The sequence below is a fragment of the Galeopterus variegatus genome, unplaced genomic scaffold, assembly GCF_000696425.1.
Source record: "Galeopterus variegatus unplaced genomic scaffold, G_variegatus-3.0.2 Scaffold3221, whole genome shotgun sequence".
In the NCBI taxonomy this organism is placed as follows: Eukaryota; Metazoa; Chordata; class Mammalia; order Dermoptera; family Cynocephalidae; genus Galeopterus; species Galeopterus variegatus.
In genome coordinates, this window is record NW_007729332.1 from 177,704 (window position 1) to 191,031 (window position 13,328).

General features: G+C 37.2%; 1 protein-coding gene across 1 annotated transcript in view; it reads left to right on the forward strand.

The window, feature by feature from the left end:
- The window catches only part of LOC103600080 (tyrosine-protein kinase Fer), a gene marked incomplete at its 5' end in the record, with an annotated part of 140,176 nt that extends 127,344 nt beyond the window's left edge, over nucleotides 1-12,832 (forward strand). The window contains 3 exons of the mRNA XM_008584315.1: nucleotides 5,116-5,270; nucleotides 10,095-10,217; nucleotides 11,387-12,832. Of these exons, the coding sequence (XP_008582537.1) occupies nucleotides 5,116-5,270; nucleotides 10,095-10,217; nucleotides 11,387-11,532 (424 nt within the window). The remainder of the gene's footprint in view (nucleotides 1-5,115; nucleotides 5,271-10,094; nucleotides 10,218-11,386) is intronic.
- Between the last annotated feature and the right edge of the window lie 496 nt (nucleotides 12,833-13,328).

Genomic DNA, 13,328 nt, shown 5'->3' on the forward strand with positions numbered 1-13,328 from the left:
TTGCTAAACTTATTTTTAGGTATTTGTTTTATTGGTACTACTGTAAATGGAATTTATTTTCCAATTGTTTGCTGATAACATACAGGAATATATTTATACTTTATATATTAACATTTTATCTTGCATCCTTGCTAAATTCATTTATTATTTCTAGTTTATGTAAATTCCCCAAGATTTTCTATGTTAAAAAAAAAAACTCATATCTAGAAATAGAGATAGTTTTACTTCTTTTCTGATATCTGCCTCTTTTTCTTTTTCTATGTCTTATTTCAAAGACTAGGACCTCCAGACAGAGATTCTTTTGAACAGAAGTGGTAAAAACAGGCATCCTAGCCTTGATCTCAGAGGAAAACAATTTAGTCTTTTCACCACTGAGTATGATTTTAGTGATTAAATTTTCTGTACCTGCCCTTTATCAGATTGAGGAAGTTTCTTAAAACTCTCAGCAATCTGGAAATGTTGTCATAAATGTGGGTGTTAAATTTTGTTACATACTTTTTCTGCGTCAGTAGGAACGATCATGATTTTCCCCATACATTCTGTTAATCTAGTGAATAACACTGATTATGTTAAGCCAACCTTGCATTATTGGGATAAACCCTACTTGGTTGTGATGTGTTACCCTTTTTATATACTGTTGGATTTGATTTGCTAATATTTTGTTGTGGATAATTGGCTCTGTCTACATGTGGGATACTTCTCTGTAATTTTTTTGTAATGTCTTTGTCAGGTTTTTGTGTTCTGCTGACATAAAATGATCTAGACAGTGATCCTCTTCTCCTTTTGAAAAGTTTGAATAATATTGTTATTCCATGAATGTTTTCTGCACTTACTAATGAAACCATTTGGGTTGTAGTTTTCTTTGGGGGAAGGTTTTGATACTGAATTTATTTTCTTTAATAGATACACAGCTATTCAGATTTTCTTTTCCTTCTCATGTCAATTTCGGCAAGTTGTATTTTCAAGAAATGTATTCATTTCACCTAAGCTGCCAAGTTTGTTGGCATAAAGTTTGTCATAGTGTCTTATTATTATCCTTTCAATGTCTGTAGAACCAGTAGTAATGACCCCTATTCATTTTCATTTTATGTTTTTGATATTGGTACTTTAAATACTAAATACTCTATCTGATGTTTAAGTGTTTTTAATATTCCATTTTATTTTATCTCGACTTCTTTTGCTAGATCTCTTTGCATCATTTTTTGAGTGATTGTTCAAGAGGTTGCAATACACATACCTAAACTTTCACAGACTAGAGTTAATGTACCAACATAGAAAACTTAGAACTGTAAAGGTTCCTTTACCCACATGCAACCTTTATGTGGTAATTGTCATATGTATAACATTTATGTACATTGAAAACCTGACCAGATAATGCTATAATATTTGTTTTCAATATGTAGTCATATTCTGAAGAACTTAAGTGGAAAAAAAAAAGTAGTATTTTACATTACCCAGCTATTTACCATTCCCTTTTCTTCTACCTGATGTGAAATCTAAAAATACCATCTCTCTAATAATCATGTTTGGCAATTCCAAGATTAATTTAATGCTTTTAGGAAACACCATTATCAGCAACTGTTAATATGTCAGTTGCTCATGGTACTTCCTATGTTACAGGTACAAAGCCACTCATATAAACTAAACTTTAATTTTTTGGAAGTCCTGGTCATGTTTGATATTCACAGGTACATTCCAAAGATAAATATGTAAAACCACATCACTTGAAAATGAAACCAATTGTTGATTGTTTCTCAGGAAAAAATAATTAAAAAGGAAAAAAGCATAGAATAGACAACCTGCCTTCAGCAGGGAACATTCCCATGATAAGGAAGTATCTATTATTTATTCACTCATTCATCCATTCATTCATTATGTATCGAGCACCTACTTTGTGCCACATACAATTCTGGGCATTAGGAATACAATTTAGAAAGCACAGATGGATCCCATTACCTCTTAGGTTCTCAAGTGCTTCACATCTGCAATTGTCACCTTTCCCTCCTGCATTAGTTTTACCCTCTTTACAATATTATTCCCATCTATAGATATATACATGTATCCCCCTAATATGGGGGCTATTACATTTTTTTGACCTGAAATCCCCTTCTAGTTACCTCTCCACTTCTCTGAACCCCTTTACAGAAAATTCACTCAAAAGTGGTGTCTGGACTCACTATCTCTACTTCTTTTTCTTATAATCTTTGAACATGCTTCAGTCATGTTTTTGTACCTACGACTCCACTGAAATTGCCCTTATCAAGGTCTCACTAAATTCCATGTTGCCAAATCCAGCGGACAGTTCCTAGTCTTCGTGCTCGCCTTCTCAGTAGTAGTTGACACAGTTGGTCACTATTCCTCCTTGAAAAGTTTTCCTAAGAATCTAGGACGCCACACTATTTCTTGGTTTCCCTCCTTCCTCAGTTGCTGTTCTTCTCAGTCTCCTTTCTTTTATCCTTCTCTAAATACAGGAATGTCCTAGGGCTTAGTCCTTGAATGCCTTCTTTTATCTCTCTACACTCACTCTCTAGGTAAAAGCATTTTCCTATCCCGCAGCTTCAAATACCGGCTAAAAGCTGACAACTCTTAGACCTATCTTCTGACCTACAGATAACATATCCAGTTGCCTACTCAACATCTCTACCTAGATATCTAATAGACATTTCAAATTCAATGTGTTCAAAACCTGATCCACCCCTACAATGGATTAGTTTTAACTGCATATAGCAAAACTCACACACATCAACAAAAAAAGAAAAAGTTAAGAAATGATAATCACTTGAATGACATAGGAATTTATTTCTCACATTAAAAAAAAAAAAATCCAGAGGTACAGAAGTAGGCGGTCCAGAATGTGTGGCGGGTCTGCACTCATCAGAAACCAGTCCCCTAATTTCTTGCAGCTCTTCCAAGGTTAGTAATGGCTCCTCTGTCCAGAATGTCTGCTGACACTCTCCATCGTGACTACATTCCAGTTAGCAGGGGAATATAATGATGCTTCCCCTTTCTTTCAAAGAAACTGGCTAGAAATTCTAGACAACTCTTCTACTTACATCTCATTGGTCAGAACTTAGATTAGGGCCATACCTAGCTGCAGGAGAGGCTGGGAATTACTTTTTAGCTGGATGGCAAAATACTCACCTAAAGTAGGGGTTCTTTTACTAAAGAGGAGGAGGAAATGGACATTAGGAAGCAATTGGCTGTCTCTGCCACCCTCCCTGAAAGCTTGTCTTCCCCCTAGTCTTCTCCATTTCAATAACTGTCAGGTCCATTCTTCCACTTGCTTAAACCAAGAAATCTTGGTGTTATCTGTGACTCTTTTTCTCTCCTACTCAACACTGAATCTACCAGCAAAGCCTATTGATTCTACTTTCAAAATATATCCTCAGTATGACAGCTTCTGAGTAACTCTACCACTTTCATCTTAGTGTCAACTATCATCACCTCTCCTGGACTTCTGAAATAACCTCCTAACTGGTCTCTCAGGTTTCTTTAATCCATTTTCCACATAGTAATTATGTGGTCCTTCAAAACGTTAGTCATATCATGTCATTCCTGTGTGCAGAACTCTCTGTTGCTTCCCAGCTCACTGAATTAAATCCAAACAGCTTACGGTGGTCTAAAAGACCATTTGGTCCTTGCTAACTCATTAAATCTACTATTCTCTCCCTCACTCATTCCACTCCAGCTCTACTGGCTTCTTTGATATTTTTTGAATATGCCAAGCATGTACCACTTCAAAGGCTTTATTATCTACTCTTTCTTCTACCTGGAATGCTCTTCTAGATATATACATGGCTTGCCCCCTAACTTCCTTCAGATCTTCAATCAAATATCATAGTACCAAAGAGATCGTCCCTCCCAGCCTATCTGAAATAGGGTTCTGTCTTGTAAATCTCTTTCCCCTTTTACAACTTTTTTCTTCTTAACACTCAGCACTTGACATACGATTTTCTGTGTGTGTGTGTACGAGTACATATATACATTCTCTCTCTCTCCCTCTCAGAATTAGAGAAGGGACTTTGTTTTATTCACTTCTGTCCTCCCAGTCAGGAAAGACCTCTTGGAAGAGAGGGCAGTAGGAGCTAGCTATGCAAAAGTCTAGAAGGAGAGCACTCCAGGCAAAGGAGAAGCTGAGTGCAAAGGCCTTATGGTGGAAACAAGCTTCCCACATTTAGGGAACTTGTCCTACATTTGGGGACAAAAAGAAACTCAGGATGGCTGGGATATAGTAAATGATGGGGAGAGTGGAACAAGATGAAGTGGGAGAGGGAGGCAGGGCCAGATCATCATGTAAGGTTTTGTCTTTCCCAGATGCGGTAGAAAAGAGTTGCCAACCTCTCTGGTGCTTCAGCCATTTTCCAACCTTTGGGAAACTCCAGGGATAGTCTGTCAAGGGCTACTCAGTAGCTACAATGCAGCTACTTAAATTTCATTGACTGAGGGGCCGGCCTGTGGCTCACTCGGGAGAGTGCAGTGCTAGTAACACCAAGGCCATGGGTTCGGATCCCATATAGGGATGGCCAGTTTGCTCACTGGCTGAGCGTGGTGCTGACAACACCAAGACGAGGGTTAAGATTCCCTTACCAGTCATCTTTTAAAATAAACAAATAAATAAATAAATTTCATTGACTGAAAAGAAATGAAATGAAAAATTCAGTTTCTTGGTTATACTAGCTACACTGCAAGTGTTCAGTAGTCACACATGGCTAGTGGCTGATCGTATTGGATAGCACAGATAGAGAACATTCCATCATCACAGAAAGTTCTGTTGGGCAATGCTGCTCTAGAAAAGCCAGTCGAAGGAGAAATAATGCTAAATTTGCTTAGCCTCTCTGTCATTTTCTCTTTAACCCTAGAATCAGTGTTTTTCTATCTAAATGGAAATATGTGTGGTGCCTCGATAGCTAGCATGAGGCCTGTTCCATATGCAGATGTTCTCATGTATGATTTTTACCTATGACAAAAGATGGGAAGGACTAGTAAATCACAAGCATTTTTAACCTCATTACAAATACATTGCAAATGTAAAAAAGCAAAGTGTGGAAGTCATAAATGTGAAAGCAGCTTTCAATTTGTTTTAATAGGTGTTTTCCATGTCTTATTATAACCTAGGGACCTTGCTGCAAGAAACTGCCTGGTAGCTGAAAATAATGTTCTGAAAATCAGTGACTTTGGAATGTCTCGTCAAGAAGATGGTGGGGTGTATTCATCTTCTGGCTTAAAGCAGATTCCCATTAAATGGACAGCACCAGAAGCTCTTAATTACGGTGAGAATAGACTCTGTTTTTCTTTTTGGTGGTAAAAATGGACTTCATCAGCACAAAACATTTACAAGCAATGTTACAGGGGGAGAGCAGAACCCAGGTTTGAATGATTTGAGAATCAACACAAGTGATGTATTAACGTTCATACTTTGTACTCAGACATAAGCACAAACTTAATTAGTTGAAATTATTGATCATATTTTTATATATGATTGCTAAATTATTTAATCTAATTTTTTTTAATTCACCTTTTTAGGTGGATACACTTATAAGCACTTTTAAATATGACTATACATCTGAGAAGTTTCTCATTTTATCCAAAAAAATTGAAATGATTATTTTTATTTTAATAGATTATACACAGAGTAAAAGTATTGCTATGGCTCTGTACCATTTCTTTTAAGTGTGTTATAATTGGTCCAATAACCTTATCCAATATTAGATTCCTAAAATATTAAGTCAATTAATTCCTTTACCTCCTCACTCTATAATCAACATGTTTTCTTAGCATTTTGGTCTCTGGAACTTGCATAAATTTTGAGGGATGAGGGAGATGGGAATTACATTTTAAAACAGCAGTGATTTTATTTACTTGAATTTTATGTGTCATAATTGGAAATAAATACAGCTTGCATTGTCTGTGGTTGGGATGAAATGGGCTATAACAAGATGGGTAACAGCTCAAGAATTTAGGAAGAAAATAAGACTGAGTGTGCTTTAATTGAAATTAGAAATTACATTTTCATTAAGGGAAGTAGCATATGAGCCATGGATTGGTGAACAGGTGTAGTATGTTTTGAATAAAAATGCCATAAAATGATTCTCTGTTAATTTAAAATAAAAAATGACTTTATCATAAGAAGTAATTTAGAAGGCATTTATAAATGCCTTCAATTTAATGCCTAAATTAAAGACAGATAAAACTTTTTAAAAATTGAGATGAAATTCACATAGCAGAAAATTAACTATTTTAAAGTGAACACAATTCAGTGGTATTTGGTACAGTTCACAATGTTGTACAAACAGTACCTGTATCTAATTCCAGAACATTGTTATCACTCCAAAATAAAACCCTGTATCCATTAAGCATTTTCTTCCTCTCCTCCCCCAGTTCCTGGCAACCACCAATCTGCTCTTTGTTTCTGTGGATTTACCTGTTTCGGACATTTCATATAAATGGAATCATACAATATGTGATCTTTTATGTCTGGCTTCTTTGACAGCATGTTTTTAAGGTTCATCCGTGTTGTAGCATGTATCAGTACTTCATTCTTTCTTAGGACTGAATAATATGTCATTGTATGGATATACAGTACCATAATTTGTTTATTCATTCATTCTTTGATGTGTAGTTTTCACTTTTTGGCTATTGTGAATAGTGCTACCCTGTGTACAAGGATTTATTGAGTACCTGTTTTCAATTATTATGGGTATATACTTAGAGTCATATGTTAATTTTATATTTAACTTTATGAGGAACCACCAAATGTTTTCCAGGTAAAACTTTTGAATTTAACTGGTTTGGAAGTGGGTTGGGGCTGATCCAGACACCACAGGTACTAATCCTCACCCTTAGTTTGTCTTCTCATGTACCAGCAACAGAGGCTTTTGTGAGCTTTCTAGTGATTGCAAACTAGTTCCACTGTTCCTCAGAATCTAGAGGAAATGGTATCCCTGCTATTGTCCATAGTGATTCTTTCCTGAGGTGGTGATTGTTATTAATCTAAGGCTACATTACTAAGGGGAACAATCACAGGATAAAAGATAGGATAACACTGGCATTTATATAGAGGTTTTCTTTAGATGACAAAACGTTTTTAAGCACCAAGGGAGCTATAACTGGACTTGGGAGTCCCTTAAGGCTTACCAATAAAATCCAACTCTCTAGAATTTGTTCTCAACCCTGTTTGCCAGATTATCTACATTATATAGCCTTTAGAAGTCCTCTTACTGTTAAGCAATTATGACTTTCAATCACAGGGTATTCTGGTTGAATTTCAAGCTAACTGAAGTATTTACAAATTGAAGTTCCAATTCCAGATACCTCTAACAGCCAGACCTAAAGCATTTTTAGTAATGAGGACAAGTATGAAGATCTTTGATTGGCAGTGAGGAACATTTTTGAGCAGTCTTTAATATTAATTTTATAAAATTCAGAACAGTTTAGATGACAAAGAAGGAAAGATTTTGGCAGTGGATGAAGAAGTTGGTAGTATTTACTCCCCAGTCCAATGAGGGAGTTGCTGAGAGTGTTTAAGCCTCATGGTAACGCTGAGAAGTTGTTTTAGTTCTCACGTACTGAAATTCCTGAAGATTGGCTCCAAATCCTAACTTTTTTTGACAAGAGAAAATATAAATATCTTTTTTTTTTTTTTTTTTCATTTTTGTCTCTTTTTTTACTGACCGGTAACAGGATCGCAACCCTCAGTGTCGTGCCCGTACCGGGGACCGGCAACCAGATCGCAACCCTCGGTGTTGCGCCCGCACCACGCTCAGCCAGTGAGCAGGAACCGGTCTCCACATGGGATCTGAACCCTCCACGGGAGCGCCACCACGCTCCCAAGTGGTGCACTCTCCAGTGCGCCACCGGGCTGGCCCTATAAATATCTTTTGAAAATCCTTATTTGTTGTTATACTTTCATGTTTTATATAAACATCGTTTTGTTGTTAGTGGTGAAATTTTGCCTCATTTCCAAGGGCCTTTTCTTCCCCGCTGGTTTTTTCCTTTACTCTTGCCTACAGTAGGTGAAATTCTGCTCAAACCTCCCATAAACTTCTCTGAAACTTTAGAATTAAACAATAAAATTAAACTTATTTTCACTGTTTTGTCATTAGTGTTATTATTTAATTTTTGATGCTACATATACTTGGTTTTTTAAAAAATCAAGCAATACTAAAGGGCCTACAATCTAAGGTAAGCCTCTCTCCCATGCGTGTACTTCTTTAAAATACAAAATAGTAGTATATTCATCACCTGTCCTGCATATATTTGTTGTCACCAAAAGTACTGTGTTTATAAAGGGCAAACAGGATACTGATCTCCAATCAAGAAATAAAATTATATTTATTAATTATAAAAGAAAATTTTCACCTGAATATTTGGGGCTGATGCATCCTCTAATTTAATTAGTGTGATGTGACTGAGTCCTGGATTGCCCATCAGAACTAGGCTTCACAACCAGTTTTGTCATTAGCAGCATGACCTTGGCCAGCCGTCTACTCTATTCCTACATTTCCTAATTCGTAAGATGAGAGTGATAGTACCTTTGTTCTACAACGGTATTGTGAGGATCAAATGAGAGATGGAAAAGTAGCAAAATGCTATACAATCATAAGGTACTGTTGGTCCATTAAAATTATCCAACAAAACCAGGTTCAAAGATCAAGGTTATAGAATTAGGTTATAAGCTCTCACTTCTCGGGTGTGATCTTGGTTTATATATAATATGCCTTTCTTAATCTCTACCCAGATATTACCTTACAAAATAAGATATTTGATTCTGTATAACTTATACTTTCTTAAAGAATTAGTTTTAACTTGTGGCCATTGAATGACTTTCATAAAAAGTATTAAATTATTGGGTGCCAAACATGAAAAGAATTGATATGCAGACAAGAAAGCTAATCTTCCTACCAAACAGCATAGTGAATGTCCATAATTACCGTCTGCTAAGAAAGACGCTAATTCACACAGCTGGAGCTAGCTGATAATCAGTAAGTACACTCCAAACTCTGATGTCACAGCAGTTACCATAGCACAGGCATACTCTCATTTTCATTTTGCTTTTCTCAAGAAAGAGAAAAGGCCATCCTATTTTAAAGTAACATGACATTTTTAGAGGAGGGGCATTTATAAATTCTGGAGTGGCTGAGTTAAGGCAGGAGAGAGAGAAAATGACATCATTTAAAAACTTTAACACCGCTGCAAATGGAGTTTAGTTATGATAGTATATGACCTATATGTAAAATTAAATAAAAATGCAAATATGTTGGGAAAATCTTGGAAACTCTTAATCTCTTGGAGATTGCAAAGGATTTTTCTGCTTCCCCTCCTTGATTTCATAGTCGTCTCCAGAAGACATCTTGTGTTGGTTTTTCTCTATGCTTCTTTAGAAAGACTGCCAAAAAAAATTCTAAGAGCTTAGTGCATGTAACAGTGAAACAGGTGCACCAAGTTATTCTGACAAAACAAAGCACCACATAAAGTTGTTTTTATCAGCCAGCTATGTTAATTTCCACTCTATTCAAAACACACCGAAAAATATATTTTTCATAAATGAAACTATCAGTGAAGAAAATGAGACCTTTAAGCATGTAAGAATATCTGTAAACAGTGATGAGTAAAAAATTGAAGTTAAGAAACTTTCCTTATTTCTTTAAGTTTGTTTGTAATTTTAGTGGAAGGAAAATGATGCAGGCAGAAGACAAAATTGCAGGAATCCAACTTATTTAATCTCCTAGTCATTGATGTGTACAAATTTATATCTTTTTTTTATATAAACCATCCATCTCATTCAGATAGCACAGGGAAAGTGAGATTACATGCTGGCTGAATATTTGTTCTTGTGGGGAGGAAGGGGATGGGTGCAGGGAAGTGATTTGGAGGCTGGTTTGATTAAACTAGCAGCCTGAAGACTGTACATTTCACTGGTAATATTATTAATCCTGGAATATAAAACCAATAAAAAGAATAGGATCACTAGCTATTGAGTTCCACTGGCAAGCTTAAACATGTTAATATGTGATTGACATAGACATACCTAACTAGAAATGGTCACCTACCTGTCCACCGTGCCTTACCTGGTTATGGTTGTTGTTCCCTTCCAGGGAGATACAGTTCTGAGAGTGACGTATGGAGTTTTGGCATCCTCCTCTGGGAGACCTTCAGCTTAGGGGTCTGTCCATACCCTGGAATGACAAATCAACAAGCACGAGAGCAAGTGGAAAGAGGTGAGCTTGCCTGCTGGCCAGATGACAGCAGGGAGAGTTACAGTACTATATGGGTGCTAAGTAGAGAGCAGAGATGTTAGATAAATCTGCTTTTGAACCCCATGGATAGTGTGGCTCTTAGGCAACAGGCTTTTCTTCCACCCCTTCCTTGCCTGGCATGACATCTGCAGGGTTGTGCCAGTCACTGTCTTCAAAGGAAACAGGGTAGTATTCCTCAACCTATTTTTTTATTCTATGCCAAATAAACCCTCTTAATTATATTGCAAATTGATTAGTCTTCAGGAAGAGGTTTTTGAGAATTTTGTAACTCTTCCGAAAACCCTCAGATCAGAGATGGGAATAAGTAGGTAACAGTGACACCCTAGCATGCACTTGTATAGTCCACAGCTTTCAACAAAAAGAGTGCTCTCAATAAAAAGGCAGTGCCCTAGCATCAGGCCCCTCAAGAGGGGCATGGTCGTTGAATTGGGTGGAGGAGGATGCCTTCTAACTTCCTTTCTCCCTTCTCCTACTTCTCCCACACATCTTACTTCCTGAGTCAAACACACATAGACACATTCACACTACCCAAAGTGTTTTCTCGGACACTGCCAGAAAACGAACTGTAATAGAAAATGACTCATATTCATTTTTATTTCACTATTAAATAAGTGTTTATAAAATCCTCATCCTCTCTTCATCTTCAAAAACACTAACTATAAAGATAATTTTTTAAAACTCTGTTCATGGGACGGCCCGGTGGCGCACTCGGTAGAGTGCGGCGCTTGGGAGCGCGGCGGCGCTCCCGCCGCGGGGTCAGATCCCATATAGAGACCGGTCTGCTCACTGGTTGAGCGCAGTGCGGGCGCGACACCAAGGGTTGCGATCCTGTTACCGGTCACAAAAAAAGACAAAAAAGGGGGGGGGGGAACAACTCTGTTCATAGCATCTAATTCTAAAAGCAAATACTAGAGCAACTAAAATATGCATTTGTAGTTATATATCTTACATCAGACTATCTGACAAATGAACAAACAAAAAATGTATTCTTTGAACATAAAAGTAAGTCCATGGCTTTGTAACACTGAATTCTCAATCACCTATAGAAAAAAAAATCAGCATGCCCTGTGTGAACATTTATATCTTATCTCCATTCTAAATTATCTGTTCTCTTTTTCTTGGGTCTTCAGGATACCGGATGTCAGCCCCCCAACACTGTCCAGAGGATATTGCTAAAATTATGATGAAGTGTTGGGATTATAAACCTGAAAATCGCCCTAAGTTCAGTGAACTTCAGAAAGAGCTCGCTGTCATCAAGAGGAAAATCACACAGTGACAGAACAGCGCCAAACTCAGCCTGCATGACTCTCCTCCAGCAGAGTAATATTGTTGTTCTCATTAACAAAAAGTTTTACCACATTGCCTGCAATGGTTTTCTAAGGTTATTTTTTTATTAACTGGATTTTTAAAAAAAAATTTTTTTTTAACTATCAGAGGCAAATTTATTAAAGAAATAGTCCTATCAAGGGCTTTATTAGCTAACCATAGCAATCCTGCCATTTCAGGCCATTTGGAAATAGAAAAGCACAGGCTCTAAATGTGTGAAGGATAAAAGATTTTTTTTTCACACCCAAGACCATTGATTTCCCAAAAGCTTTCTACTTCGGGCACACGGTTTGTGGGCTGCCATCCTGTGCCACAGACCCTACTCAATTGGTGCTATAAACTGCATTGGTAATGCCATGGTTGTACGACATGTTCCAACCACAGTTGGCTTTCTCCTCGGTCAGGGCAAGATTATATTTGTAAACATAACTTTATATTGGGAATTATTTGGACCTCCTGGCATTTTTCTTTTCTTTCTTGCCAGAAATGAGCCCAGTATAAGAATCATCAGGCTCTTTCGTTGTTAATAAGGTTGTCGTTTCCTTCCTCCTATGTCTGGGCATCAAAACGATGTTTGAAGTGTTGAGGAGGCAGCTGCTTTGAAAGGTTGTTATAGAGAGCTGTGACAGCAAGAAGCAAGTTTGAACAGGAGGGTGGTCTGGATTAAAGAGTGGCAAGGGTGGTGATCAAAGTAGAGAGGAAAAGGAAAATATACAATTCACCCTCTCAGGAGAGTTATGCCTTTATAAACATGCACAAACATATGCCCTTTCTATTTTATGGTCTCAATTCACCAAAAAGATCCTAAGAAATGTGTCAGGAGTTCACAGATGGAGCCCTCTTAATGGTAACAAAAAGTGTTTCTAGAGAAACTACAAAGTCCAAGTCCACAAAAATAACAGCATACTTCTGGTTAAGTATCCTTACCTTAGAGGAAGCATTTCAGAACATTAATTCCCTTCATTTGTACCAGTTTCTGGAGCTGTCAGAATTTCATGATTCTAGTTCACAAACATTCCAGTGTGTACACACTAACTACCAAGATGCAAAGCAGGTGTGAAGAAAGTAGATATTGGAAGTCAAGCAAGTGTTAATGAAGACGATTATGTGGGGACAACCCTCCCATTTCCACCTTCCCCCTTCATTTACCCTTAAACTGCTCCCTGGACACTCTTATCATTGGCTGACAGGTATGCGAGCACAGTGCTGAAGGTGTCTCCTGTGAATAAAATGTATCACAGACTTAAAACAGGATTCTGTTGAGCTGAGTCTTTACTGCGTCCAGAGAACTTACCCCATGATCTGTATATAGTTGCCTCCCAGGATAAATACATGTGTAGGAGATGGTCACGCTCAGGGGTAAATGTGGCGTTTTGTAAGTCCTCAGGCCTGTGTCCAGATAAACATCACTGTAGTGATTATTATTTGGTCTGTGTTCATTGAAGAGCTATGGGATGGGAATTCCTCCTGCCCTCACCAGCTGTCTGTTGCCTGTGAATATCATTGCACAGAACTCACCCCAGGACTTTAAAAAGTATAAAGGATGATGCTAAAGAGAAAAATGACTTGTGTCTATCATTTCAATCACCTTGCAAATTTTGTACATATTTAATAATTAGCACATTCAGACTAAAATGAAAGCGTTAATAAGCTTGCCCTCAAAGATATATTACAACATACAAAGAAACTTCTTTTTAATCAGCATGGTTTTTCCTTATGTTAAAAATTGTAAATAAATGGAACTTT